The sequence below is a fragment of the Nanorana parkeri genome, unplaced genomic scaffold (assembly GCF_000935625.1).
Source record: "Nanorana parkeri isolate BGI_ZX_2015 unplaced genomic scaffold, ASM93562v1 scaffold786, whole genome shotgun sequence".
Classification (NCBI taxonomy): Eukaryota; Metazoa; Chordata; class Amphibia; order Anura; family Dicroglossidae; genus Nanorana; species Nanorana parkeri.
The window spans coordinates 362,341-390,126 of NW_017307054.1; the positions used below are offsets into that span (position 1 = coordinate 362,341).

Sequence of the window (27,786 nt, forward strand, 5' to 3'; positions counted from 1 at the left end):
AATCACCCCTGGGAAGGGCCGCACAGCATAATCACCCCTGGGAAGGGCCGCACAGCATAATCACCCCTGGGAAGGGCCGCACAGCATAATCACCCCTGGGAAGGGCCGCACAGCATAATCACCCCTGGGAAGGGCCGCACAGCATAATCACCCCTGGGAAGGGCCGCACAGCATAATCACCCCTGGGAAGGGCCGCACAGCATAATCACCCCTGGGAAGGGCCGCACAGCATAATCACCCCTGGGAAGGGCCGCACAGCATAATCACCCCTGGGAAGGGCCGCACAGCATAATCACCCCTGGGAAGGGCCGCACAGCAAAATCACTGGGTTGAAAATAAAAATTAGTATTTAAAGTGATATTAAAGCTTCATGTTTTTTATAAAAAATGTTGAGTTCCTCATTTTCTAGTGGTCTCCCGCAGCGCTTTCTCCCGGTCCCCTGCACAGGACTGCACAGGACTGTGACAGGCAACGCCCCTTCTCTCCGCCCAGCAGGTTGATTGAGCCTATTGCTCATCTGCCCTCAATTTCCTCCTCCCCACAAACCAGGAAGTTCAGGCGCAGTATCGCTTCGTGGACCGGCAGCAGTAACAAGCGATGCTGATAGGTAAGTGTAGGGGGGACAGGGGACTCAAAAAGGTGCTGGGCGTTTTTTACCTTAACACAGAGAATGTATTAAGGTAAAAAATGCTAAGCCTTTAGTAATCCCTTAAAGCAGGTGGGCTGCACTCAGGTGGTGGTGGGGATTGGTTAAAGAGTGGAAAAGGGATATAACCTCTGCTGAGAACCACTGCCAAATATTGCCAATGGAACGAAGTCAGAAATTAAGACCAGACAGAGGTTCTAACCATTCCCTATTTTATACAACACAAAGAAAACAGTTTTGGCTAGAGTTGGGTTGTTTTCTTTTGTTAGAAGATAATATGAATGTCAAAAGATTTTTTTTCACCATTGGCGCACACAAACACTAGACAGTTCATACCTCCCGATTCTTGCACAGGTAATTGTGTCCTTTTTGATGTCTGATTTAAGCTAAAAAAAAAAGTCAACCACTCTAAAAAAAAAAATTAGGCACCTTTGTTGCATTCTGGGTATAGTCTATATGGGTGTACATAAGAAGCTGCAAAAATTCTTAACCCCTACAAAGCACAAAAATGATTTGTTGGCTAAGGAGCATGCCTATACAAAACCAAAAGGAATTAGTAGAAATATATTCCTTTAAATTTTAAAAACAAAATATGAGTATTCATGTAGTATAAAAAGTACTTAGGCGTTAATCAATACAGCAAAACCATGAACACTTGTCGCATTATACAGACCACTACATCATCATTTCTATCCCATGTGTACCCCAATAAAGTGCAAAACTACATACCAATATAATAAGCAAGAATGGTTTTACTAAAAAAAAAAACTTTACCAATAATTAACCACCACTTACTAGTATGGGCCCTAAGGTATGCCTGGGGGCGATAATAAATATTTGGGAGCCCCTTTCCAGGAAGCTCTCTCCCCTGGAGCATCTCCCTGGGAGGTCTATGTGACTATGTGATGACAAGGCCTGGGCCTCGGCTTGTGCCATGTGCTGGGGGCTCTGAGGCCTAACCTATGGCTTGAGTGAATACTTGATGAAGGTTGAACTGGAGAAGGTATTTCTTGCTGGAGGGTGTCGCAGAGAAGCTGAGAGGAGCTGCTGTCTTGACATTGTAATAAAGATTGATCACTCAGGTACCATTTACAGGAACAAAAGCCAGTTGGTGCACTACAAGGACTGTGACTGCTCTTACAGAGTCATAGATTTTAATGGCTGTTCACTGTTCAAGAATCTATTTTTGATCGCTCTCATAGGACCTGTTCTTATTACTGTTGCTATTGGAGAAGAATACTGTCATCTATTTTGTGCCTTTGGGTATCCTGCAACCCTAGACCCTCTCTCCTGAGTTTTATATAACTGAGCAAGAAATCTTAAAAGTGCCTGTTACTCGAGCCTGTTCTTTGTAATGTCGGTGTTGCTAAAGCTGAAAACCGGTACGGTAACTGCTAAACAAGTAGGCTGACCCAAAATTACCAGCAGCTCCTTCAAGGGGTCATCACTACTGTACATAGTGACAACTCCAAATTTTGGATTTCCCTCACTTTTAGTCCCAGTGATAATGGTCAACAGGACAAAAAAAGAGGGTGAATGTCTGCAAAAGGGGGCACAGACAGTGATTTAAATCTGGTTCTAACTCTTCCCTACGCCATCCAAAACAAAAATATGGCTTTAGATCGACTTTGATAACCATCTGACAACCAACATAGAATGCAAAATAGTAAATTTGTAAAAAGCCTTATTCACCACAACATAATCTACCAAAAATATGAGATAATGTGGCATCAAGAAATATGACCAGCAAGATCATTTGGCTAGGCATATGTTTCCACTGATTGGCAGAAGGACTTTTCCGTCTCAGTGGCTTGTGGCATAGTACCTTGTGTCTAGTGGCATTTGTACCCATTGCTCCTTTTTCACTTTTCTTTATATTAATAAAGAACCAACCAATCCAAAAAACAGGGTAGCCATACAAGTACCAGACCAATAGAATCTTTGTTCAGACACAGGCTAAATGTGCTGGGGTGTTGTACATCCTGACTTAATTTGCAGTTCTGAGTAACAGCAGGGGAGAAGGAGAGGAAACATACCAATTCAGTTTCCTCTCTTACTCTGCACATCATTGCAGGTAGCAAACAGGTACCGGTAGTTGTCCTAGAAATAAGTTGAAAAACTGCATCCCTTGGTACTTAGTGAATTTCCCACAAGATGGTGTTGTGAAAATAGCCGGCAGTCAATCTGCAGTATACACTAGAGATGATGGGGCTAACCAAACTTACATAATTACCTTTCTTCATTCCCAAGAGAAGCTATGAGTACACACTAGTATGCATGTTGAGTTTACCATTGATGCTTATTTGCGTATTACGGACAGGCATAGATCAGAAGGGGTAAATATTTGTCACTGCAATATATGTACACATATGTACAGCACGCTTAAGCCAATGTTGATTGCATTTTGGCTGTATCATGAGTTCTTCTTTAACAGAACCACTTGAGACAAAAAAAAAACAGTCTGCAATTGTTGACCTTGTCCTTTGAAAATGCTAGTTTTCTATCCCCCTCAATACTGAGTCACTAACCCAGAACAAGTGTGCAGAACAAGAACTTTTGTTATAATAAATTGTAGTCTATTTCCAGGGGAAAGAAATAATGAGCAGTTCACGCTTGCAGTGCAAGGGTATCCCCATTGCAAGGGGACCTGTGTAAAGAACTTCGAGTTACCTGATACCTGCTCCCCGGCATCCTCAAGTATAATGCAGGGCTGGAAACTGCATTGTATGTGATAATGTGAGCGATCCTCCAACTACCAGAGTGAAGGGGGAAAGAGGCTATGGATACCAGTCTTGGAACCTGTAGGGATCAGGTAAAAGTCAAGTCAAGTAAAAGTCCTTTACACAGGTCCTCTAGACATTAACGAGCAGTTAACCCATGCAGTGAGGGGATAGCTCCAATGCAAGGGGAGTTTTCTTTCTTCCTGAAAACAGGCTTTAATATTCAGTTTTAGTAAATGTAATGTTTTAATGAATAAGCAAATTGATAGGTTCACTTGAAAGCTTACCCCTCCCCCCACACCCACTTATACTTACCTATGCCGCACTCCCCCTGCCTAGTGTTTGCAGAGGTTCACATTAGCCTGTGGCAGAGTCCCAAAGATACTAAAGGACACTACCAAGCAGAGGGAATTCTGATGGACCTTTTGGGTATCATGTACCCCGACTCTCTCTCCCCTGGACAATTAAGCCAATACATTTTGCAAAAGATTGGAGGCCTTGAAGTCTGTCTGTCTCCTTGGGTGGGTGAGTTATATGGGTGCAACTACAGGGCAGGTAGGATTGACACCTGTCCCGGATTCACCTGGGCAGTCCAGGTTTTGAGTCCTGTGTCTAGGTTTCCGCTGGCCTGAAACCCAGAAACAGCACATACAGGACTCAAAACCCAGAATGTCCAGGTGAATCCGGGACAGGTGGCAACCCTAAGGGCAGGTCACTAGGAGGGAAAGCAGGAGAGCTTGTTAAGAACCAGCAGCTCCTTCAGGGGTTATTGCTACACCTATGTAAACTCTTTGGTAGACAGTTTTGGTGCTTACTCAAAGTTAATGACCTGCTGTGCTCCCTCATGTGAGAGTGTTTGGGCCTGGTCCCTGAAACACAAGTACTACACGCTGGTAGGAAAGGAAGAAGATCATGTGCTCCCCTATACCCAGATGTAACAGGAGTTTCCAAGGGCTCTGACTGAGCGACACCGCTACAGGTGAACGCAGCAAAGGTATCAGTTGGGTGGAGTTGCCAGCAAATCTGTCACTTTGTCCTAATTGCTATATACAAAATGACAGACTATAGATATGGGGAGCATTAGTAGAAGAAAGAATTACCTATAGAAAAGGAAAAGATTGAGCAGTCAGGCAGTAGTCATTACAACCACCTGAAATAGATGGTTCTTTTTTTTTTTTTTTTACCGACGTTTCTTTTTGAGATTGCTAGTGCCTGAGGTATTACACAGTTTACAACAAGTCAATACGTGGAAGGCTAAATTTGGAACAGATACCAAGTGTTTAAAGCACCACAGATGATATCTGAATTCCGCAGACTGTAAGATATTGTACCCTGAGCAGGTTTTTAGGAAATGTTTCTTTGTTATTTGGAGAAATCTCTATGAACTGCCACGGCGTCATCTAGTGATTCATTTGGTGAACTGCAGGAAAGGAAAAATCTATAACGCTTGTCAAATTTTGATCGCTGAGAAAATCCGATATTGACTGGCATTCCATTAATCCATTACACTAATGAAAGTGACAATCTCACATCTGTATAAGCTGACAGCTTCTGTCCCCTATCTGGGGAGTACGAAGAAATGCCAGGATGACTGTCGGTGAATTATGCAAGTCATGTTATGAGTCAGGACCAGAGGTTAAAATAGCGTTACATGGCTCATTACTTCATTGTTCAATGCTTGGCTGTATAAATAACGCAGTAGGGAGGAGTTGGTAAGGTTCTGTAAGCCAGCTTAGGATGATGCATGCATTTGCTATAATATTGTTAGTTTACCACTTATTATCAATATAAAAATAAATGATGTGCTTTCTGTGATGGCGAATACATTTTTATATGCAGGCTGAGCCAAGGATAAAGCTACAGAGACCATAAGATGGGAAAGCTGTAAAGTTGTGATTTGGAGGGCCACACTCCGTTCAATAGTCCAGATACATCTCTAATCAATCTCAGGTTGGGGAGGGGGGGACAGTAACAAAGGATAGCTTCACATTTCAGGGGGTTTACACACATACCCCCTTCAACAGGGCTATATCAGGACAATAATGGCTGAAACGTGGGAAAGTATTTATCTAGTGTGATCGATTGCACAGAGCTCACCACAATTCTGCAAACTATGGCCTCTTTCACACAGGCTGATCAGGAAAGGGATCCATGCACCGCTGTGATATCCGTGTCCATCCAGTTTTTTCCTCCATCAGAACTAAAACTGCCGGTCCCCATGTCGGTCTATGCAGAATCAGAGGTAAACAGACATGTGTCAGTTTACATCAGATTACCCGTCATGCGGCATGATCAGGTCACTGTTCTGTTTGTTTTCCAGACCTGGACGGAGTTGTGGGTAACTGGGTGTAAATGGATGCCCATCCATTTAGATCCGGCTACCCATAGACTAGCATTGAGCATCTGATCAGGTCCGCCTGAAAAATTAACATATGGACCCAATCGGACTGCCTGTGTGAAAGGAACCTAATACCTAGGGTTGCCACTTTTTCTTGAAGCTAAACCCGAGCACTCTAGCAGCACACTGAAATTTTTTGGGGAGAATGAGTCGCGGCGTATTCATATGTAAATAGCACCACCCATTCATATGTAAATATCACAGTTGAGACTATTTTCAGTGGGGGGCCAGTAGCCCCTATCTTAATTTTGGTTGTCTCTGTCTGCCTGGCATCTTGTGTCCTGGGTTTCTGCTGCCATGAAACCTGGACACAGCATTCAAAACCCGGACTGTGCGGTTGAATACTGGACAGGTGGTAACCCTACTAATATCACTCTCCAGTAATCAGATCACTTATACTAACACAAAAATCATATAACAATTGCATAGCTAGACCAATAGGACAACCTTGCAGCTCCAGCGCTTTCTTTCCACTTTTTCCATTATATGAGGAAAACATTGACAGGGTCATTCACTAAAGGGTGAAGAGTTTGGGGAAGGCAGGAGAAGTGAACAATCTATGACAATATAGCTGATTTGGAAAAATTATACAATTCAGCTCTCTTTGCAGTTCAGCTGTTTTGTCCTAGATTGTTCCCTGCTCCTGCCTTCTCCAAACTATTCACCCTTTAGTGAATAACCGTTAGTCTTTGTTTTACACGCCATTTAATTTAATAGGGCTAGTGTTAAAACAAACCTTGAACACATCCCAATTGTGGTAGGACAATCCTAATCCATATACTCTAAAAGAGACATGTGTAGTCTCAAAGATATTTGGTTTTGGTTGGGTGAATGGAGCAGTATTTAGACAGATCATAAATAAAGCTTAAAGGTGTCCCACATTTCACATCTTAAAATTTTGGGGAGGTATGTGTTATGTCTTACTGCTGATTATTTTAGGCTCGTCAGGATTTTGGGAAAATATGGTTAACTAGAACAGAGGAGTTATAAGAACTCAGGTTTGAAGATAACCCTTTACTGAAGATTTACTGAAGACTTCACCACATAACAAGAATTGAAGCAGAACTCCAGCTTGTATTTTTCTGACATGACAATACTGTACATGAGCAATTGTGACAATGCATAGACAATAAATGGGCAATTGTGATAATATATGGGCAGGTAATGGGTAGTTGTGCTAATACTTTGGCAACAAACGTGAAGTCATGGCAATACATGGAAAGCAAATGAGCAACGTGACAATATGTGAGCAAAAAACTGGCAATTGTGAGAGTATGTGAGAATCAAATGGGCAGTCATGACACTAGGTGGGCAACAAATGGGCAGTCATGACACTAGTTGGGCAACAAATGGGCAATGACAGCAATAATTACATAATCAATAATAATACACTCCTCCTCCTAATTACCTTGCCTTTACTCCACTTCTGCAGCAGCTACAGGCAGTAGTCTCTAATGCACTCTGACTACAAACATCCATTCATTGGCCAGGGAAAGATTTTGTAGGGAGAGCACAGACTGTAATTTGTTCTGGCTCTCCCTTACTCTGCATTGCGTACTTGCCACTGCAGCCAATGTGGGGCTAGCGTAGCTGAACTTCAAAATGGCACAGCTCTTGGCCCTTATGGCTACACAACTTTCTACCATAAAAAAAGTACTCACACCTCTAGTCCTTCATTTAGCAGTAAGGGTGTGGTGTGTTAAAAAAATCCATTGTGCTGCATTTTTTGTGTTTCCAAGCAAAGGATCCTTCTAGAACACCGTAGTGACGTAGTGTCCGACAGGAGGAAATACAATGCCCAGCAAGGTACATGCTGTTTGACACACCAGGAGGTGTTGAATAGTATGGAGCAGTACAAGACAAAAACTCCTTTTGCTGCCTGCTGGAAAAGTGAGCATCAAACATGTTTTTTTATAGGGTACAAAGTTACATAGTATTTCAGGTTGAATAAAGACACAGGTCCATCAAGTTCAACCTTTGTGTGTCTGTGTGCGTGCGTGTATGCGTGCATGCGTGCGTGTGTATGTGAGTACGTGGGTGGTTTAGTATTTCAGAGTACCTGTACCCCTGTATGTTATGGTCTCTGAGCAAAGTAGCTAAATGATTTTTGAATGGTTCAATACTCTCTGCTGATACCACTTCTTGTGGAAGAGAGTACCAAAATGTAACCGCTCTTACTGAGAAGAATCCCCTGCGCCCTTTGTGGTTAAATCTTTTCTCCATCAATTTTAGGTGGTGGCCTCTATTCTTTTTTTTGGGAGTTTACAGTAAAAAGTTTATTGCTGATGTTGCCATCACCACTAAACATTTTGTACATCAAAATCATTGCCTCACTTCCAGCGTGAACAAGTTTAAATTTAGCAACTATAGCTTTGGTTCTCCATCCCCTTAATTAGTTTAGTTGCCCTTCTCTGGACTCTTTCCAGCTCAAGGACATCCTTTCTGTGGATTGGTGACCAAAACTGAACCACATACTCAAGTTGAGGCCGAACCAGTGATCTATAAAGTGGCAAAATGATTGCTTTATCTCTACAATACATTCACTTTACAATACAAGACAGAACTCTGCTTGCTTTGTTTGCTGCAGCCTGGCATTGCAAGCTATTATTTAATCTGTGGTCTACTATGACCCCCAGATCTTTTTCCATTTCTGACTTCCCTAGGGGAGTCCCCATTAATATGTATTCCGCTTGCCTGTTTTTAACCCCAAAATGCATTACTTTACATTTTTCAACATTAAATCTCATCTGCCACATAGTTGCCCACTCCCCTATTTTATCCAGGTCCTCCTGTAATTTTATAGTGTCTACGTCCGTGTCTATTACCCTCCCAATTTTAGTATCATCTGCAAACACAGAAACATGGCTATTAACACCTTCCCTGCTATCATTAATAAACAGGTTAAACAGTATTGGGCCTAGCACAGAACGCTGGGGCACGCCACTCTCGACCTTAGACCAATTTGAAAAAGAGGCATTTAGCAATACTCTCTGGACACATTCCTGTAGCCAGTTCTCTATCCATGTGCACACCATTTCATGTATGCCCATGGATCTCAGCTTGTGTAGTGAGCGTTTAAATAACACTTTACCTTTAAATGATTTTGGCAATGAATTAGCAGGGTTGATTTAAAGTTTCTGAATCCAAAACTGAACAAGGACCTCCCCTAATCCCTTAAAACTACCCACCCATTACCCTGCTCACCATAGGCCCTAGCTTATTTATCGAAGTTTTAGCCAACCACCTAAAAAAATTTGCTCGTAAGCATTGATGGAGTAATCTGTTACATTTTCTTTGTTCAGCCCGCTGGTTGAACAACGAAAATATTATAGTGTATGGGCAGCTTAAATGATAAGAAATACACACTGAAAAAATATTTTTAGATACAGGTGAAACTCGAATAATATCGTGCAAAAGTAATTGCAGTAAGTGCTGCAAAAGGGCCCAAACCAAGTACTGAGTACATATGCATGCTTGTACTTTTCAGAGGTCCGATATTGTTCTATGTGCAATCCTTGTTTTATTGATTGCATGTGATAATCTACTTTTTTGAGGTTGGGGATTTGGGGTTCTTGGGGTTTTCATGAGCTGTAAGCCATAATCATCACAATTATGACAAATCACGGCTTAACCTATCTTGCTTTGCATGTAATGAGTCTATCTCATATATTAGTTTCACCTTTTAAGTTGCATTAGTGAAATAAATTAACTTTGCACGATATTCTAATTATTCGAGTTTCACCTGAATGCTGTGTACAAAGGCACACCTAACAAATACATAGCGGGGGTTTTCTCGATTTTTTTTCCTGCACAAGTAAAAATATACTTTAAAATGGACCTTTCAGTCTGTATATTGTGACATGTCACAATAAACGGCAATTTTACAATTTTTCAAAAAAAGCTCCACTGTGCTGCCACAGCTTCTGTTACTTTCTGTTATTTCCATTACAGTGCATATGTATTCATAACATTTTATAGTATATGTCTGACATCTAGTGGTAGATTGGTGCTACTACAACTTGTTTTTCTGTATACATTTGGTATTTCCCAGTGTCCTCCCCTTCTATTTAGTTTCAGTTGGCATAGTCTGAGATTGCCCCTCTCTGCTTCTTCCATGCTCCCTCATTGTATCAGTTTAGAAACATTGAGCAGCTCTACTCTCTTGTCTCCAATGCCGCTGCTTGAACCTCGGTGCCTGGTAAAGCTCCCGCTTTCGCTCATTGTATCATCTAGCCTAGGCTTGAAAGATCTATTGTTTTTTTACATGTCATGTGACCAGCAAAGATCCTCTGCATGTACTTTGAGAAGTAAGACTATGTTGGATTTAAGTACCTGTGTCTTATTGGAGAGTTAGGCTGTCTGTGGATGGATCCAATTCAGCTGGTGATTATATGGCCAGGAAGGATTGAGGTCAAAGGAGGCATGTTAAAGCATAAAGTGGCTGTTGAAACAGAACATCCACCATTTATTAATAAAAAGCATTGAGCTCCATTCCAGTGACTAGGCTGAGATGATGTCATCAGTCTGCTGCATGCAAGAGGCAGCATTTCCTCAGTCTCCTCTAAACCAGTGATCAAATTGCAACATTGTAACTTTCCCTTGTGGCTGACCAGGGCAGGTTATTTAATTTTTTTTTCCAAGTTCTGAAAGTTTATTTTGCATACAGCCGACCTCATTTTTTCCCCTTTTATATATTTGATTGTGATATTTTGCTTTTCAAAAAAAAGAACACTCAAGCCGGCTGTGAACTAGACAGGTGGATATTTTCATTTGACATTGAAAAGGAAATGAAGTCCAAAAGAAAAGTATTAGAAAAAAAATGATAATCCAGAAAAACTATTTCTATTTTTCTGCCTTTTTAGCATTGTGGCGTTTTACATTTTGTCGCACAACGGAAGGTCTGTTGCCAGCAAAATGAAAAGAACTCACTTGAAAGCATGAGAAGAAATACGTGCTGTAAAAAAATATACAGTCGTTTTCTACATATAAATATAATTTTATAGCAACTATTTGTCCGCCGCTCTCCTTTCCTAGCTCCCCGCTTGTCATGGCTTAAAATAGATGTTTACTGAGCGGTTTCTAAGTGCAGCGGAGCCGGGTGGCAGGAGAGGGATTATAATTAAGTCAGACAAACACAGGCACATATGTTAACCCCGCACTCGGCCACACACTCCTAATGCCCGGCTCACAGAGGTAAGTGTGCACTGTCTCTGTTTTATTACCCAAATGCACTATTTCAGCATTAGTATCACAGTTATCAGTTAGTTTATTATTATAAGTGATGGGTGGTGGAGCGTGTTTATTTATCATGTAATCATCAGAGGTGGGAACTTGCCGGAAATGGCTCGGCAGTACCGGAATTATTTATCTGGTTGGCGGCTCATTATCATATGTATAGTTTATATAGACATAACTTTGGCCAAGGCTGGCCCAAGGGCATCCGGCACAGATATGTATGCAACAAGGTAGTATTAAGGCTAATTCAGTAAAGAAGGACTTACTGGACTTGACAGCTTTTCTTCCTGGTCCTGCGATAGGAGGGCAGGTTATGTGTACTTTAGTGTCTCATCTTAAAGGGTATCTAAATCCAAAAAACAAAACTGTAACACATTACAGCTTATCAATCCTTGAACCGGAACTCCAGGAATTGTAAAAATTAACCCGTGCAGTGGAGCTACTCCTGTACTGATAAGGTTAAAGTGACACTGAACTCACGAGTTAAATCTTAAAAATACATTCAAGTTCCTTATCTATTAATAAAATGTATCTTATTTGTGTATCACTCGGCTGTAGATCCTCCAATCATCTCTAAATTAGTGCTGACACTGTCCTTCCTTCTGGAGGGTGGCTACTTTTGTTCCCCATGGCCAATGTTTGTGTTGTAAAGTAGCCAGTGCGCCAAGCTCACTTCGACTTGGACTACATGCTCAATATACAGTATATTAGTAAACTAAATATGAGATTGTAGTCCATCACGCGAGTGAGCTTGAAACGGTGACTACTTTACAACACACACAGGGACCATGGGGAACAAAGGTAGCCACCCTCCAGAAGGAAGGACATTGTCAGCACCAATTCAGAGATCCAGTGAGTATAACTTTTTGTTTTAACCTAGACAAAAATGAACAGTTAACCCTTGCAGTGTGTTTGCATTGTCAGTGGGATTCCTGTGAGCTCTGTCGGGGGTAATAAATACTATTTACCAATACCGATACTAGTATCGGTATTGGTGTTGATGGCGAGTATTTGGGTGAGTACTCGTACTTGCAGAAATTCTCTAGATGCTCATCCCGATACTGGAACCTCCGATATCAGGATGCCGGGAGGCAAGTCATTCCTGATTGGCCGGGAAGCTGGCTTCATGCTCCCTCATCACCTAGTGACAGTGGAGCATGGAGACAGCTTCTTGGCTAATCAGGAAGCCAGGCAGCGAGTCAATACACGCCGCCTGGCTTCCTTAATGGCAGTTCCGCTATTGGTGCATCCCAAAGAAATACCTTCAAGTACCATTACTTGGAATACACGCATTTGTGAAAATTATACTGTTGCTGAATATTGTGACATGTCCGGAATTCATTTATGCGAACATTTTAGAGGTTTATTCACATAGCTGCCGAAGACAGCCGAGTGAATAACCCAGCTGAAGTGAAATGAACCGAAGTACGTTTGGCTATTCACTACGGCTGATTTCAGTATGGGCTCGGCTATTCTCTGTGGTGCCGAGCAGAATAGAAAATTAATGAAAATAGTCGGGGGATAAAAGAAAGGTCGGAAAATTTTTAAAAATGTAAATAAATAGTAAAATGTAAAAATAAATAAAGATTTTTTTCAAAAGAAAAAAAAAAGCAATTGGGTAGAGCTAGCAGTGACAGCTAGCTCCACCCAACTGTTTAATATTGGCCGGCAATGGCTAGAGTCTTTTAGCAGGTCCGGGACAATAAATAACAACTGGACGGAGCCAGCCGTGATGTCACTGCCTGCTCCGGGCAGATGTTATTCTTTAATGACAGATCAGCGTCCCCAGTTCATTAGGGGACGCTGATCTGCCATTACAACTGGGCGGAGCTGGCCGTGAGATCACGGCTAGTTCCGCCCAGCTGTCATTTGGGGGGGGGGCGCGAAAGGCCGGCCTTTGGCCAGCCTTTCGCCCCGCTTCGGCTGTCACTTCGGCTCAGTCGAGCTGTAGCATATGCCTTTGGGTCGGGGCCGCCTACGGCTGCTGTATGGGCTATAGTGAATAGCCCATACAGCAGCCCTTCGGTTCGACTGAACTGAAGGGCTCCTGCAGCCGAAGAGAGCCGAAGGATCAGCTGAAGCTACGACTGTATCCTTCGGCTCCTTCGTGAATAACCCTCTTAAAGTTAATAGGAGTTGGGTCTGACCATTTAGGACTTCAGCAAATATGCGTGATGTGTGGCTTAGTGGTTAGCACTTCTGCCTTGCAGCACTGGGGGTTCCTGGTTCAAATCAAAGTCGGGTCACTATCTGCAAGGAGTTTGCATGTTCTCCCTGTGCTTGCGTGGGTTTCCTTCGGGTACTCCAGTTTCCTCCCACACTCCAAAGACATGCCAGAAGGTAAATTGGCCCTCGTATGTATGCATGTGAGATAGGGAGCTTAGATTGTGAGCAACTTGAGGGCAGTGACTGATGTGAATGTTCAGTATGTAAAAGAAAATAGATCAATATAATTAGTACTAAGAATATATTTATAGCCACCAATCAGATTCATAGCTTGCCTTACTGATATATGAAGCACAGAAGGGGAAATTGCACAGCACAAGCTTCTGGAAGCAGACCCACCCACCTCACATGTAAGGTGCTCTCTTGAATCTTTCTGCAGTGAATTACACATAACTCACACTAGGATGAGCCGCGTCACCAATACTAGCCATAAGCTGCTTTTAACAGAGATAAATAGCTGGTAGAGGGAAGTTGCACAGAACAGGCTGCTGGAAGCAGACCGGCGCACCATATGGGAGGCGCTCTCTGGAATATGGCTGCAGTGGATTAAACAGGACAGATCCTGTCGGCACCCAGCTCAATCGTTCAATCGCCTGCTGTGGAAGGAGCCAAAAATGTCCACCGAACAGTGACTGCAGCCAATCAGATGCAGTTACAAACATGTTGACTGTTAAGTGCTCGACAAAAATGTAAAGAAACGGCGACTGATCTGGATTCATTATTTCTAAAGAAATGTGAACGTTTCCGGGATTGTTCACACCAAATGCAGACCAGATTTGCATGACTTTCTGCACACGCAGTGCAGTGTGTTTTGACGCGTTCTGGGACGTTTTTGTAAAAACAAATGGGCTTTCAGTGCATTCCAGGGCGTTTGAATGCGTTTTTTATGCATTTGCATGCGTTCCAGAGCAGGAAAAATAGGGCATGCTGCAGTTTTTTTACATGCTCTGGAACTGAACACTCTGGTGTGAACTAGAGCCCAAAATACCATTGGAATACATTTGACTCGTATTTTATGTGTTCTGTAACTGCTCTGCATCTGGAACGCATTTGCTGTGAACAAGCTCTAAAGAAGAACCCCAGGCAATCTGAAATGTACCCCTTGCAGTGGGGCTACCCCGACACTGCAAGGGTTAACTGCTTGTTTTAGTCTAGAGGCCCGAATACAGGAGATATACTCACCTGATCCTCAGTCCGGCGGCAATGACTGCTCACCTCTCTCCCCCTCCTCTGCTCCGGCTGTGGTATGTCCCTAGGTGTCCTCATGCCTAATAGACCTGCATAAGACGTGATGACGTCACGGGTCCTTAGACCGCTAGAGCCCGATGCAGTAGAGGCTGGGGGGACCAGTCTAGTAGCCAGATGGGACTGAAGATCAGATGAGCGTATCTCCTTTATTTTAGCCCCTAGACCAAAATGAGAAGTTAACCCTTGCAGCGTGATATGTGTTTCTTTAAGACTACTGTGTCTTTAATATGTACAACCCTCGGGAAGGTCAGCACAGAATAGAATTGCTGTGTCACCAGTGGTGGAACTATTGCCGTAGCGACACAGGCGGCCGCTATGGGGCCCAGGGCACAGGAGGGCCCCGACAGGATGAGGAACAAAGGGGTCCCCCTGATGCCGTGCGGGCCGCCTGGGTCGCTTTGGCATTGCAGGCTGCAGGACTGTCACTGAAGGCTGTGAGGAGGAACACGCCACTGTCCAGATCACTGACAACCTCTCAGTGATCTGTGCAGCGGCGCTGTTCCTTTTCACAGCCGCTGCTGAGTCAGTGACCGCCAGCAGCTTGCAAGGGAGGAGGCCGAGGCCCGGTGGCGCCAGCGTAGGAGGAGGCGGGGCCTGGTGACCCTGGAGGAGGAGAAGGCTGACAGAGGAGCGGGGCTGATAGGTAAGAGGCGTGCAGGGGTGTGACCAGCCCACCGGAGACCCTGCAGAGCCCACCACAGAGAGTCTATGGGGGGCTCTGCAGGGTCACTCTCAGGTGGGCTGTTTGGGATATCAGGTGGGCTCTGTAAGGGGTGTAACTAGAGATCACATGGCCTCTTACAAAATGTTGCTATGGGGCCCTGTGATTTCTAGTTACACCCCTGTGTGTCACACAACTAATAAAGAAGGCCGGGTGTCCTGTAACTGGATGTGTGTGCGATGAGCAGATATCCGTCCAGCCGTGCTGTGTCTGGGTCAGCTCCGGATATAATTACACCCAGTCAGTGGCTCTCAGCCATTTCTCTGATTCATTTGCTCCCATTTTCTTTGGGAAAGCACATGTTCTGGGGGAGATTAGTGTGGCTGCATCCAGTTGATAGATACTGTTGTGTTTTTTTTCCTTGTAAGAGAAATGTATTGTCATCAAGATCATGTTTCCCAACGGGGAATATAATTCTAAAAACGAACATAAAATGAGTGGTTAGGAAACAACTGTTTACAGCCCGGCCCTGATTTATAGTGTGAGACAGTAAAATGTGTCTGAGCTCCTGCACAGGGTTCCACATACAAATCAAGCCGAGCCCCATTAGGATGCAAAATTAAACTACATGCCTCTGGGGCAGCTCCATAAAGAAGAATTCCGGGCAAAGGAAATTTTAACCCTTGCAGTGGGACTATCCCCACACTGCAAGGGTTAAGTGGTTAAAGGAGAACTATGGGGTCAGGGCTTTTCCCCATAGTTCTCCTAAGGGTCACGGGAGGACACAAACTAGCGTCCTCCCGTCACCCAAAGCTCAGTATCTTGTAGCTGTAGCTCGCGGTATACTGAAGCCGCCGCAGCTGGGACAGACCCCGACATTGAGATCAACCCAGCTGCGTGATTGACAGCTGGCTCTGCCTAACTAGAGGCAGAGCCAGCTGTACCCGCCCCCTCCCCCGTCCGTTCCGCCAGTCAGCACTGGAGGAGCGGGGAGGGGTGAATCCCTGCAGGGAGCCTTGAGTGACAGTCACCGCTCTCTGCAGGGACATGATCGAGAAGTGAGCGAGCGACGGTATGCGTTCGCTCACTTCCCGATCTATTGAGCCGACTTGTGACAGTTTCATTGTCACACGTCGGCTCGAACTATGAGGTTGAGTGAAAATCAATCGCCTCATAGTTATCCTTTTAAGGGTTAAAGAAGAACTATGAAATTAAATATTGACCCTTGCACTGGGACTATCCCCGCACTGCAAGGGTTAAGTGCTTGTTGTGTCTACAGAGCTAAAATAATAGAGATATACTCGCCCGAACTACAATCCTGGATGGCTGCAAGTCCAGTCCTGGCAGCTTGTCTCTCCCTTCACTTCAGTGATGGAATGTCCCTCAGCATCCTCACGTCCTATACACTGTATAGGACGTGAGGACTCACAGGACATTAGACCGCTGGAGCGGAGGGGGAGCGTGGCTATTGGGACCAGTCTAGAAGGCAGCCAGGATTGTAGTTCGGGTGAGTATATCTTCGTCATGTTAGCTCTCTAGAGAAAATGAGCACTTAACCCTTACAGTGCGGGGGTAGTCCCACTGCAAGGGTCAATATTTCATTTCAGTGTTCTTCTTTAACCCTTCCACTGCCAAAACCATGGGTTGCAATATTTTCTGCCTGAAGATTACTTAAACCCCCCCATCCTCATCCCAAAAATTATATATTTTATGAAAGCAGGGACAAAGAGGAATAAAATGGTGGCAGTTGTAATTGTTTATATTGTGAGATATTAGCTGACTATTAAAGCTAATTTTTCAGTAACACGATGTAATACCCACATTTCTGTTAAAATATAAAAGATGGGGCTGTGCTGAATATAGAGATACCAAACATGCCAAGCTTTATAATTGTGTGCACCCGTGAAATGGGTGCACCCATGAAATGGGTGCACATGGGTGAAAAAATACAGTACCCGTTAGGCTAGGTGCACACCTCGGCGACACCTCACCACGTGGCAATCGTGCATGATTCCGCGCGGGTTGCCGTACGGTCAGGAGTCACCAAGGTGTGAACCGAGCACGCTGTGGGTGCCATTATTCTCTAATTGGTCCCGAGTTGCGCCGGGCGGATTGCGTAGTTCCTCGCGGCGATTCCGCCTTTGATTCCGAACACGCGGCTAAAACATGTATTGCAAAAAAGGTACACTTATCTTTTTTTCTGCGATTGCCGCACGGATGTCAACCCTGCCTGCATTGTACAGGATCGTGTGATCCCAGGACGCACGTCCCGGGTGTCATGCGGTGTAGTGCAGCTGTGAACCTAGCCTAATTGTCCATGGGCGATGTTTTAGTTCAATACGTTTTTAATAAAGATTTTGTAAAGATAAACAGGTGAAAGTTCAACATACGAGAATCAAAGCCGATGTACAACATCAGTGGAAGCGCATAGGGTTCACCTGCCGTGGAACATGGTACATAACAGTATATCACCAAGTCAAGTGGAACAGATACACGTCAATGCTGATCCAATTCCTGAGTATAAATGTAATCCCCATGGGCGAAGTTTTAAAAGCCTTTACCACTGAATACATTTAGAGTTAATAGAGAGTGATGGTTCTAGAGTTATCACTCAATCCAATGTTCACATCGATATGTAACATGTGGTGCAAGTGTCGCTTTTGCACACAGGCTCATTTTGTATTTGCGTGTACATGGAGGGCTTCCATTTCTTGTACCAGTGTCACTGCAATAGGAAGTGAGGGGTGTTGGAACTTCTTGCACAGCCTCACAGAGAAACACAAGCACACAGTCAGATATGCATGCTGCACATGGCTTGGAAAACAGGCAGGAAGCCACAGCTTTATTCTCTACCTTATTCAATACAATAGAGAATCTACCATAGATATGACAGAACTTATAAACACTGCCAACTAGTGACCGAAATTGTATACTGCAGCTGTTGTTGCTATAAACACAGTAATGTGTACTGTATTCTAACAAGGGGAAATATACCCAATGGTATCCGAGAAAAAAAAGAACAATAAAATGATTATCTTTTCCCTGCACTAATAAATCTCAGTGGCATTTAGCTCCTCTCTCTTACGGTGATATTAAAGTGGTACTAGACGCTCCTTTTTTTTACTTTAATCTACTGCTAGCAAGCATTATTGCATGCCCAAACATTTAGAATACCTGCAGTGTGGCCAAACAGTTAAAAAAAACTGCCTGTCCTGCTTGTTCCTGGCTGCAGAGCACACCTTCCCCAAGCATCTCTGTAGCCAGGGCTGGATTCCCCACAAGGTCCGGCCTAGGGGCGGCAGGGAGTAGAGGGGCAGCAAGGGTGTGGCATTCCTATCGCCCGACGCCTGGGACATGCAGTCCTGTCGATGCCGAGATCACTTGTAATAAGCCTGCTTATCCATTCTACCCCTCCGCACCCTGTGCATGGTTCAAAAAAAGGTCCCCTGCTCTTCTGGGGACCCCAGCTCCCAGCACGGTAGTTCAGGATGGAGAGCAAGGAGCAGAGCGGAAAACGTCCGTTCTCCGCTCTACTCCATATAAACACAGAGACGGGAGAGCTGTACTCGCAGCCTTCCCATTTCAGCTGTCATAAAAGTTCCAGCACGGTTCTGTGCTCAAACTCCTGTATTGGAGGTGACAGGTTCAGAAAATGTCACCTCCAAATGCTATCACACAGGGGCTTGTTAGCTCCCGTGTGATAGCAATAAAGTTAAGTGGGGAACAAAGGGAAAATAAAAATAAAAAATGTAAAGATTATAAGAATTAATAATTAGAAAAGTGATAGAAAAGTAAAAAAGTGATAAAAAATAATGAAGAAAAAAAAAATTAAAACCAACCCTGCCGCCCCGGTTATTTGGTTGCCATTCTCCAATGGGGGGGCTTGTCAGGGAGGGGGGTGCATTGAGGAACCTCGCCTTGGGGCAGCAGCTTGTAGCAGAGGATGTGAGCTGGCACAGGGGCAGCTGATGTTACTGGAGAGCAGAGGAGGAGTGAGATAATGTGTATCAATGAACACACGCCGGGAGCGTGCACACAGGAAAGACTCCGTGGGACACAAGAAGAAATAGGAGTCGGCACTGGATCAGAGAGCGGCACCAACACTAAGGAGATAGTTTGAATTGACTGGAACGAACAAGATGATCGCATCAAGAGGCATCACAGAAGGTAAGTCGGCAGAATTAGAATGGGGGGGGACTAGTCTTTAGTGTCACTTTAAAGTCAAATGTTTTTTAAGCTTTTTCGAATGCTGCTTCTTGATGTTTAAGAGTATCAGTTTGCTGTAGGAATGCACTGATACCGATACTAGTATTGGTATCGGTGCTGATACCGAGTATTTGGGCGAGTACTCCTACTCGCCCAAATGCTCTGATACCTATCCCGATACCGGAACTTCCTCGGACTAGCAGTGCCGGGAGGAGCCGGCTTCCTGGCCAATCAGTATTGAGCCGGCCAAACAACATGGAGCCGGCTTCCCAGCCAATCAGGAAGCCGGGCAGCGGGTAATAGCCTGCCACCCAGTTTCCTGATTGGTCGGGAAGCTGGCTCTATGCTGATTGGCTGGGATGCCGGCTTGCCGACTAATCAGCATTGAGACAGCCAAACAGCTGGCTCGATGCTGATTGGCTGGAAAGCCGGCTTCCCAGCCAGTCAGCATCAAGCTAGCCAAACATCATGGAGCCGGCTTCCCGGGCAATCAAGAAGCTGGGCAGTGTGTAATGGCACGCTGCCCAGCTTCCTGATTGCCTGGAAAGCCGGCTCCATGCTATCGGAAGTACCGATATCGGTACTGAGTATCAGTGAGTACCGAAATAGAAATATCGGTACTCCTCTGTCATTCTGCTTGAAAATTAAGCCCTGCCTATCCTAATACAGTTCTGTAACTCCTTAATTTGCGTGCTGTATGTTGTAACCACGTGCTACTACTGCCTTCACAAATGTGTTCGGTTATGTCAAAATCAATAAACATCTTTGATTTAAAGAAATATCGGTACTCGTACTTGATACCGAAAAAGCGGTATTGGTGCATCCCTAGTTTCCTGCACTCCTGAGCACTGGCCCTGATATTTTAGGGTGTCTCCTATAGAGCCACCCTTTTGTGTGATAGTAAACTGTGTGTGTATCCATAAATACACAGGCAAGGCAAGACATTTCCCCGATCCCTTCTCCTCGCTCCTCACCTCCCCTCCCCAAGCTAATAGATGAACAGCTGCTACAGACTGTGCTTGCCCTTGTGATCCTGTACTGGACAGGAAGGTCAGGGAAGCTGAGCTTAGAGAGTTGGAGCTATCCTGAACCATAATGACTTTAAGTGCTTGGGTAAAAATTCAAAGAAATACTTTGCTGCGCAATTTATATTTGTTGGAAATGTATTTATTATTGAAGGAAAAGTGTGCGCGTTTATTACTACTTCCACCCAGTGCCCCCTGACCATAATACTAATCCAATATCCCGCAATACTGCAGATGAAAGGGGAAGAGGTGAACATCAAGATTTGGTAAACATGGAAGAACTAACGATTGCCACAAAGCGGCATCAGAGCTAGCCATGCTAAGAAATAATTACTATTTAATGACTTTCTTTGTGAACATTATAAAATGCAAATGCAATTTTAAGAAAAGTCATTAAATGGAGGAGGCGAAATGAAATTATTTTAATATGCAACTTATTACAATGCGCAATAATACAGGAGAGTTAATTTTATGAAGACATTAAGTTCCCGAATCTTCATCTACCTGTTCGTTCAGTTCAAATTGTAGAGTTAATAAAAAATTTATTAGAGAGATAAGGCTAATAGTCTGAATAGAATTATCTATCAGACCCGGTGTTGGGCTGGAATGCAAAGGATATGCGAGATTTTCCGCGGCGCTCTTGAGAATTAGTATACGTTTCCTGCAAATCTCAGTCAGCCTGGACGGGGGCTAAAGCCCTGGTTCACACCTAGGCGTATTGCATATGCACATCTGTCTCGCGGTTTTTTTACCGTGATTTGCGGTAAAAAATCGCGCGACAAACACACGTTTCCTAGGGCTACTTGGCTGTATCCCAATGGAAACGCGCAACAAAAACGGCCCAAAGTAGTACATGTACCTTTTCAGGCGTGGGCCGTTTTGTAGTGCGTTAGGGACGGGCTGAAATACACCCTAGGCTCAGTATACAGCGACCTGTAGCTCGCAGTATACTGAGACGCCGCAGCTGAAGCGGATAGCACGGGGAGAATCTGGATTTACTATATCTTATATCTGCTGATGACATACCCAATCCAGTCATAATTGGACAAAACCACGCTGATTTTTGATAAGCTTACCTTTCCTTGGCATCCAAGAATCTTAACTGCACCACAAAACTGGAACAGTTATAAAGAATGTAGCTATAGAAAAAGTTAGAGAAAACCTGAAGGGAAGGGTGGCGGCTTTATTTTAAGGGACATGATTACTGCATATACTGTCTCTTCCATATTTTAAAGCAGATCCATCCACTAAAAATCAAGGAGGAAAAATTGCAAATGACCTGCCCACAGTTGAGTTTAAAGAGAATCTTCAAGAGAAGAGAATGGATGGAACAAAGGAGGCGGAGTAAGAAAGAAATGGTACTTGCAGGGGCGTAACTAGAAATCACAGGGCCCCATAGCAAAACTTTGTTGGGGCCCTGTGATTTCTAGTTATACCCCTTGCAGAGCCCACACGAGGGTGACCCTACAGAGCCCACCATAGACTATCTATGGTGGGCTCTACAGGGTCACCCTCGGGTGGGCTGGTCGCACTCCTTACCTGTCTGCTTCCTCTTCTTCCACGCTCGCTGTTGGGCTCCACCTTCTCCTCCGTCGCCGGGCCCCTCCTCCGTCACCAGGCCCCACCTCCTCCCCTGCTGTCGACCACGGGCCGCGCCTCCTCCTCCCCTGCCGGGTCTGGCCTCCTCCACCGCCACTGCTGGCTCTCATTGACTCAGCAGCGGCTCTGGAGACGAACGCGCTGCTGCACAGATTACCGGTCAGTGATCTGAACAACAGCGCATTCTTCTTCAGAGCCACCAGTGAAAGCCACTAGCAGAGGATGCCATAGCGACCCAGGCGGTCCGCTCGGCATCTGGCCGGGCCCCACTGTGCCCCGGGCCCCATAGCGGCCGCCTGGGTCGCTATGACGATTGTTACGCCACTGGGTACTTGGTATAATTATAGTATATAGTGGAAAAACGTACGCATGAGGAGACAGCTTGGTCTATATTCTCCTTTTTGTTGTTCATTATTATTAATACTAGGCATAGGCTTGACGTTCGAGATGAACATCGGTAGTTTGTGTGTTCTGCGAACACACAAACTGTCAGGGTGTTCGACGGGCTGTTCACTCGCCGAGCGCCCCACAAGGCACTGTGCACCGCACAGTGCCTTGTGAAGCCCTGATTGGCTAAAGCCTTTCACCTGACCACAGGTCAGCGAAGGTCCTATAGGCAGAGTGTGAGCATAACAGCCAGGCATTTGCCATTTCCAGATTGGGGGTAAGCAATAGCAGCTTCCATTATTTTTTAAAGAAGATTGATTAGTAACGTGCTGGTAATACATGCAATTTAGCAGGGATAGTACAGTATTCCACAAACAAATGGTATCTGTAATGCTACTGTGTAAGCATATACGTGTCTGCACTGGACTCAGGAGAAGGAATGTATGTCTAGGTCTGGATGGTGTGTAAATGATCTAGCATGTGGGCTTAAAGTGATTTATTCTTGTATGGTTTCCGTGCAAACCAATCTGACTTTGACATCTAAAATAAATCAGGTTGGCCCAGTTTGGCATTTGGCCAGGTCCTTTATGTGCCACCATCCCATAAATTACTTCTAGACTGAGCAGAGGTCATATCAATATGGGGACTTTATATATACCATATTGTTAGGCACAGCATAGTGTTTTTCAAAGAATTAAAGAACGCCGGCCATACTTGAAGATGAATTGATCCATCAAACGTGACAATTTGTTATACTTATTGGCTTTGTTTTTTATTCTATTTTTTACATTATCTTTCCTCCTCCATCTCAGTTATTGTTTATAATGTGTCAGCAGTTTATGTTCTGATGATATTTTGATGCAACACAGAAACCTCACACCAGATAATATTTATTAAAAAAGACCTCCTGGTGAATAAAAAACGTATGATCACTTAACCCTTGCAGTGCGGGGGGTAGGCCCACTGCAAGGTTTAAGTGCTCGTTTGGGTCTAGGGACTAAAATAAAGTTACTTTATTATAACTTTATTACAAGAGTTACTTACCTGATCCCGGCTTCCCCTGGCCCCCAGACCAGTCCCTGCAGCCTCCTCTCCACTAGGCTCTGGCGGTTTAAGACCATCATATTTTATGCAGGTCCACTGACCTGCATTAGGCATGAGGACGCCCAGGGACATTGCACAGCCAGAGCGAAGGGGGGAGAGGCGAGCACTAACTTCCGTAGGACCGAGGATCATGTAGATAAAACGGCTTTATTTGAGTCCCCTAGACAAGACAAGTACTTAACCGTTGAAGTGCGGGGGTTGCCCCACTGCAAGGGTACGTTTTTTTTATTTGCATGTTCTGCTTCAAAATAGGTTCAAGGCAGACATTTGCTGATGTTACATGGAGTATGACAACCTCCTGAATGGTAAAAAGAGGAGAGACGAGGCACACCCCCTGGTCATTCAGGTTAGAGGACAGAGGAGCAATTAGTGTTAGGTTTGCTCCTGAATAGGTAGGCTCCATTCACACATAGCATTTGCGTTTCCTGTGCGGTTTTCTGTGCAGAAGACCACACGAAAAATGCTAAAATCTTTACATCTGCATGAATTCCGCTCGTTTGCGGCCATAACTATAGCCACAAATGTGCGGAAACCGCCCCTTTAAATCACGCTTGGACTATTTTGTGGGATGCACGGTATTATACCGCACGGTATAAAAATGCATTGTTTTATGTCTAGCATATTTTAGACTTTTTGTGCGTCTTGCACATTTTTGCATGCTGGGCGCACACACGGGGAAATGCACGTTTTAGCATGCAGATTGAAAGACATTGCGGTCAATGGACAAAGGGACCCTGTGTGGCCCCGAAACGTCGGCTCATGTTGGATTTCTGTGACATCATTGTCCATTAAAAGGACTCATTCATTTTAACTTATGGAGTGCTGGTGACCTATTTCTTCAAACTTGAATTTTTGAAACTTTTTTTTTACACTTAACTTTATTGCTGTCACATAGGGGGATAACAATCTCCCTATGTAATAGCAAAGATGATGTGACAGGTCCTCTTTATGGAGACCCCAAAGAAGCAGATGAAGTAGAGATCTGCTTTATCAGCTTTTTCTTCAGCTACAGCAGCAGGTAGTTTGAAACCGGAAGTGATGTAATACACATCACTTCCGCATTAGGAGTTTGGAGGGGAGATCAGATGCTGGAAGTGTGCTGATCTCCCTTCGATCTGAGTGCAGAGACCTGATGTGCCCGTCCCATGCCTGCACAGGGGACAGTAGAGCCTGGGATAGTCGGCACTGGCTGCGGAGGCGGGGGTTGCACACTCCCATGCACCATACAAGGGATCAGGCGGTTCTATAGCCACCGAACACTTGTATGTAACAGCCGTCGCCGGCTGTTTAAAATGTTCAAACTTTCCCATTTATAAATGCCTACCCATCATCAAGGGTGAGCCGCCTAGCAGTTCAATTACAATGGCTGAACGGCAAGTGATTAATAGCATATTAATGAATACAGAGTTGCATACATTTGTGTCTTTCATATCTACCTGGAGTTCAGCTTTAAATCCTGCCAGCCTGTCACTGCGGCATTATTGACAGCAAAGCGCCAAACTACCAAGAAATGAGACATATTAGTGACAACGTTACATTACATTACAAGAAGTAAAGTTTTTATAATAAAAGGTTAATTTGCTACCAAGGTCAGCTACAGTTTTATCTTGACATAATATTGTCAGTACACATGTTTATATGAACAATGTATACTTCACATATACTGCAGAGGAAACCTTGACATTTCCTGTCAAACAATGAGCACAATATTTTGAGATATTCAGAAAGTAACATCCATTATGTATCAAAGTAACAGAAAACTTGTAACTTTTTATGTGGAATTCACGGTGTGAAAAAATCTAGAGCATGCAGGTTGAAAACCTTACGTGATCTATACATTACGTTTTACAAGTAGGGGAAGTGGGAAGGACAGTTTCAGCATGAGTTCAGAGATTATCGGAGGACTTTCAGCCGAGTGATACACAAATGAGATAAATTTTTGTTAATAGTTAATTTTAAACGTGTGCACTGGCAAAAAAATCGTTTCGTTTTGATTCGGATTTTGTGTTAGTTAGTTTTTCAGGATTCGGGTGTGAAAGTCAATTCGGATTCGGACGAAATTCGTTAGCGGTAGTTCTTTCGAACGTTCGTTTCGTTCATTTGTTCCAGCAAAGTGACATTTGAGGGGGGAAAAATGTTTTTCTCCTTCTCTAATGTAACTTTGCTGCAACGAACGAACAAAACGAATAAGAAACGAAAACTAAACGAACGTTCGAGTGAACTACCGCTAATGAATTTCGGTAACAGAAATTCGGATTCGTTTGCATTCATTATATCTGTAATTCGGAATTCGCACACATCCAAATGTCCGAATTTCCGAAAATTCGTCCGAATTTTGTTTCGGAACTTAGCGAATCGCACATGTCTAGTTGAGATACTTTTAATGTATTTTTCAGATTTAACTGCTGCGTTTAGTGTCACTTTAAGTCCCCTAACTGTTAACAAAAATTATTTAAGAATTAAATCTTAAAAATACATTCAAGTACCCCTAACTATAATCACAAATTTATCTTTTTTGTGTATCACTCGGCTGTAGATCCTGAAATCATCTCTGAATTGGTGCTGACACTGTCCTTCCTTCTGGAGGGTGGATACTTTTGTCCACATAGTCCCTGTGTGTGTTGTGAAGTAGTCACCGCTCCAAGCTCGCTCCTGTGATGGACTACAATCTCAACACAAATTAGTAAACTAAACGTGAAATTGTAGTCCAGCATGGAGGCAAGCTTGGAGCGGTGACTACTTTACATCACACACAGGGACCATGGAGAACAAAAGTAGTCACCCTCCAGAAGGAAGGACAGTGTCAGCACCAATTCAGAGATGATTTCAGGATCTACAGCCGAGTGATACACAAATAAGATACATTTCTGTTAAGAGTTAAAGCGACCTTTACCCATATATTTAAAATAACAACAAACACACCTTTAGAAATGTTTAGTAATGACAATCTACAAACACATACAGTACTTCTAGATAATGGCAGGTTTTGTATTCTTTGCATACCTTATTTCTCTTCTCTTCCCCAGTCTTCTGACAGTGGCCATGTTTACAAAGGCCAGATTACTAGCTCTCCTATTACTTCCTGGATTTCTGGCACATGTGACTAGGACATGTGACCATGCACATCATCTCATGGGAGGAAAATGCCTTTCCCTGAGATCTCATGAGATTACAGATGAGATTTCCCAGCGATGCTCTGCTGATGACAAGGCAATGCCAGTGTGCATTGCTTTGGCAAACTGAAGTCATTTTGCCCTTTTAAAGCAGGAAGTTGAGGCTCTGCAAATGTAAGTATTTCACAATCACAACATTTTGCACCTGACATGTCTATGTTATTATTAATCATCATACATAGAGGGATGCATTGGTAGAATTTGATTTTTGAGTGTAAAGTTCTACTTTAAAGGAGAACTATGAGGTGAGTGCTTTTCACTCATCCTCATAGTTCTAGCCGACCTGTGACAATGAAACTGTCACAGGTCGGCTCAGTAGATTGGGAAGTGAGCGAATACATACCGGTGTTCGCTCACTTCTCGATCCTGTCACTGCAGAGAGCCGTGACAGGGGAGTGACTGGATTACCCCCTCCCCTGTCCGATCCTCCAGCACTGACTGGCGGAACGGACGGGGGAGGGGGCTGGTACAGCTGGCATGAGAGCCAGCTGTCACTCACGCAGCTGGGTGGATCCAGACATAATTGTCGGGATCCGTTTCAGCTGTGGCGACTCAGTATACTGAGCTTAGGGTGACGGGAGGACGCTAGTTTGTGTCCTCCCGTTACCCTTAGGAGATCTATGGGGAAAAGCCCTAAACCCCATAGTTCTCCTTTAAGGTCTTTGAATGCATTTTTTAGATTTCACTTTTAAGTTTAGTGTCAATTTAAGATTTTGTCTTGTATAGATATACTGTATGACATAACAAACATTTGGCATCTGTTAGAAGAATACAGGTAGAATAAGGTAGCATCTGGTCATGTGAGTTTTATGTCTGATTATTAAATTTTGTCCTATTGTATATGCACACTGTATATAATTCTTTGCAATGACCTCTCACCCTGTAGCAGAAACTGTCATGGCAGCATCTAGATACTCCTATCATGGATCCTTGAACAGAGCACCATTGAGGAGGTCAGCCCATTCCATTCTGCGTGTGTATGAACTGGAGAAGATTCTCTATACTGGGAAGACAACACGGAACCATGCGGATGAAGTGTGGCCGAAACTCTATTTAGGAGATCAGTAAGTGTTTTAAAAGGAAAATGTGGTCAAATGATACTCCTTTTTTTTTTTTTTTTTTTTTTTTTTTTACGGGGTTTTTTTTTTTTTTTTCTTT

At 43.9% G+C, this 27,786-nt stretch overlaps 1 protein-coding gene across 1 annotated transcript in view; it reads left to right on the forward strand.

Annotated features, from left to right (window-relative positions):
* Nucleotides 1-10,877: 10,877 nt before the first annotated feature.
* The window catches only part of DUSP26 (dual specificity phosphatase 26 (putative)), a 22,688-nt gene continuing 5,779 nt past the window's right edge, over nucleotides 10,878-27,786 (forward strand). The window contains exons 1-2 of the mRNA XM_018564835.1: nucleotides 10,878-10,957; nucleotides 27,515-27,692. Coding sequence (XP_018420337.1) covers nucleotides 27,526-27,692 — 167 coding nt within the window. The 5' untranslated portion in view covers nucleotides 10,878-10,957; nucleotides 27,515-27,525. The remainder of the gene's footprint in view (nucleotides 10,958-27,514; nucleotides 27,693-27,786) is intronic.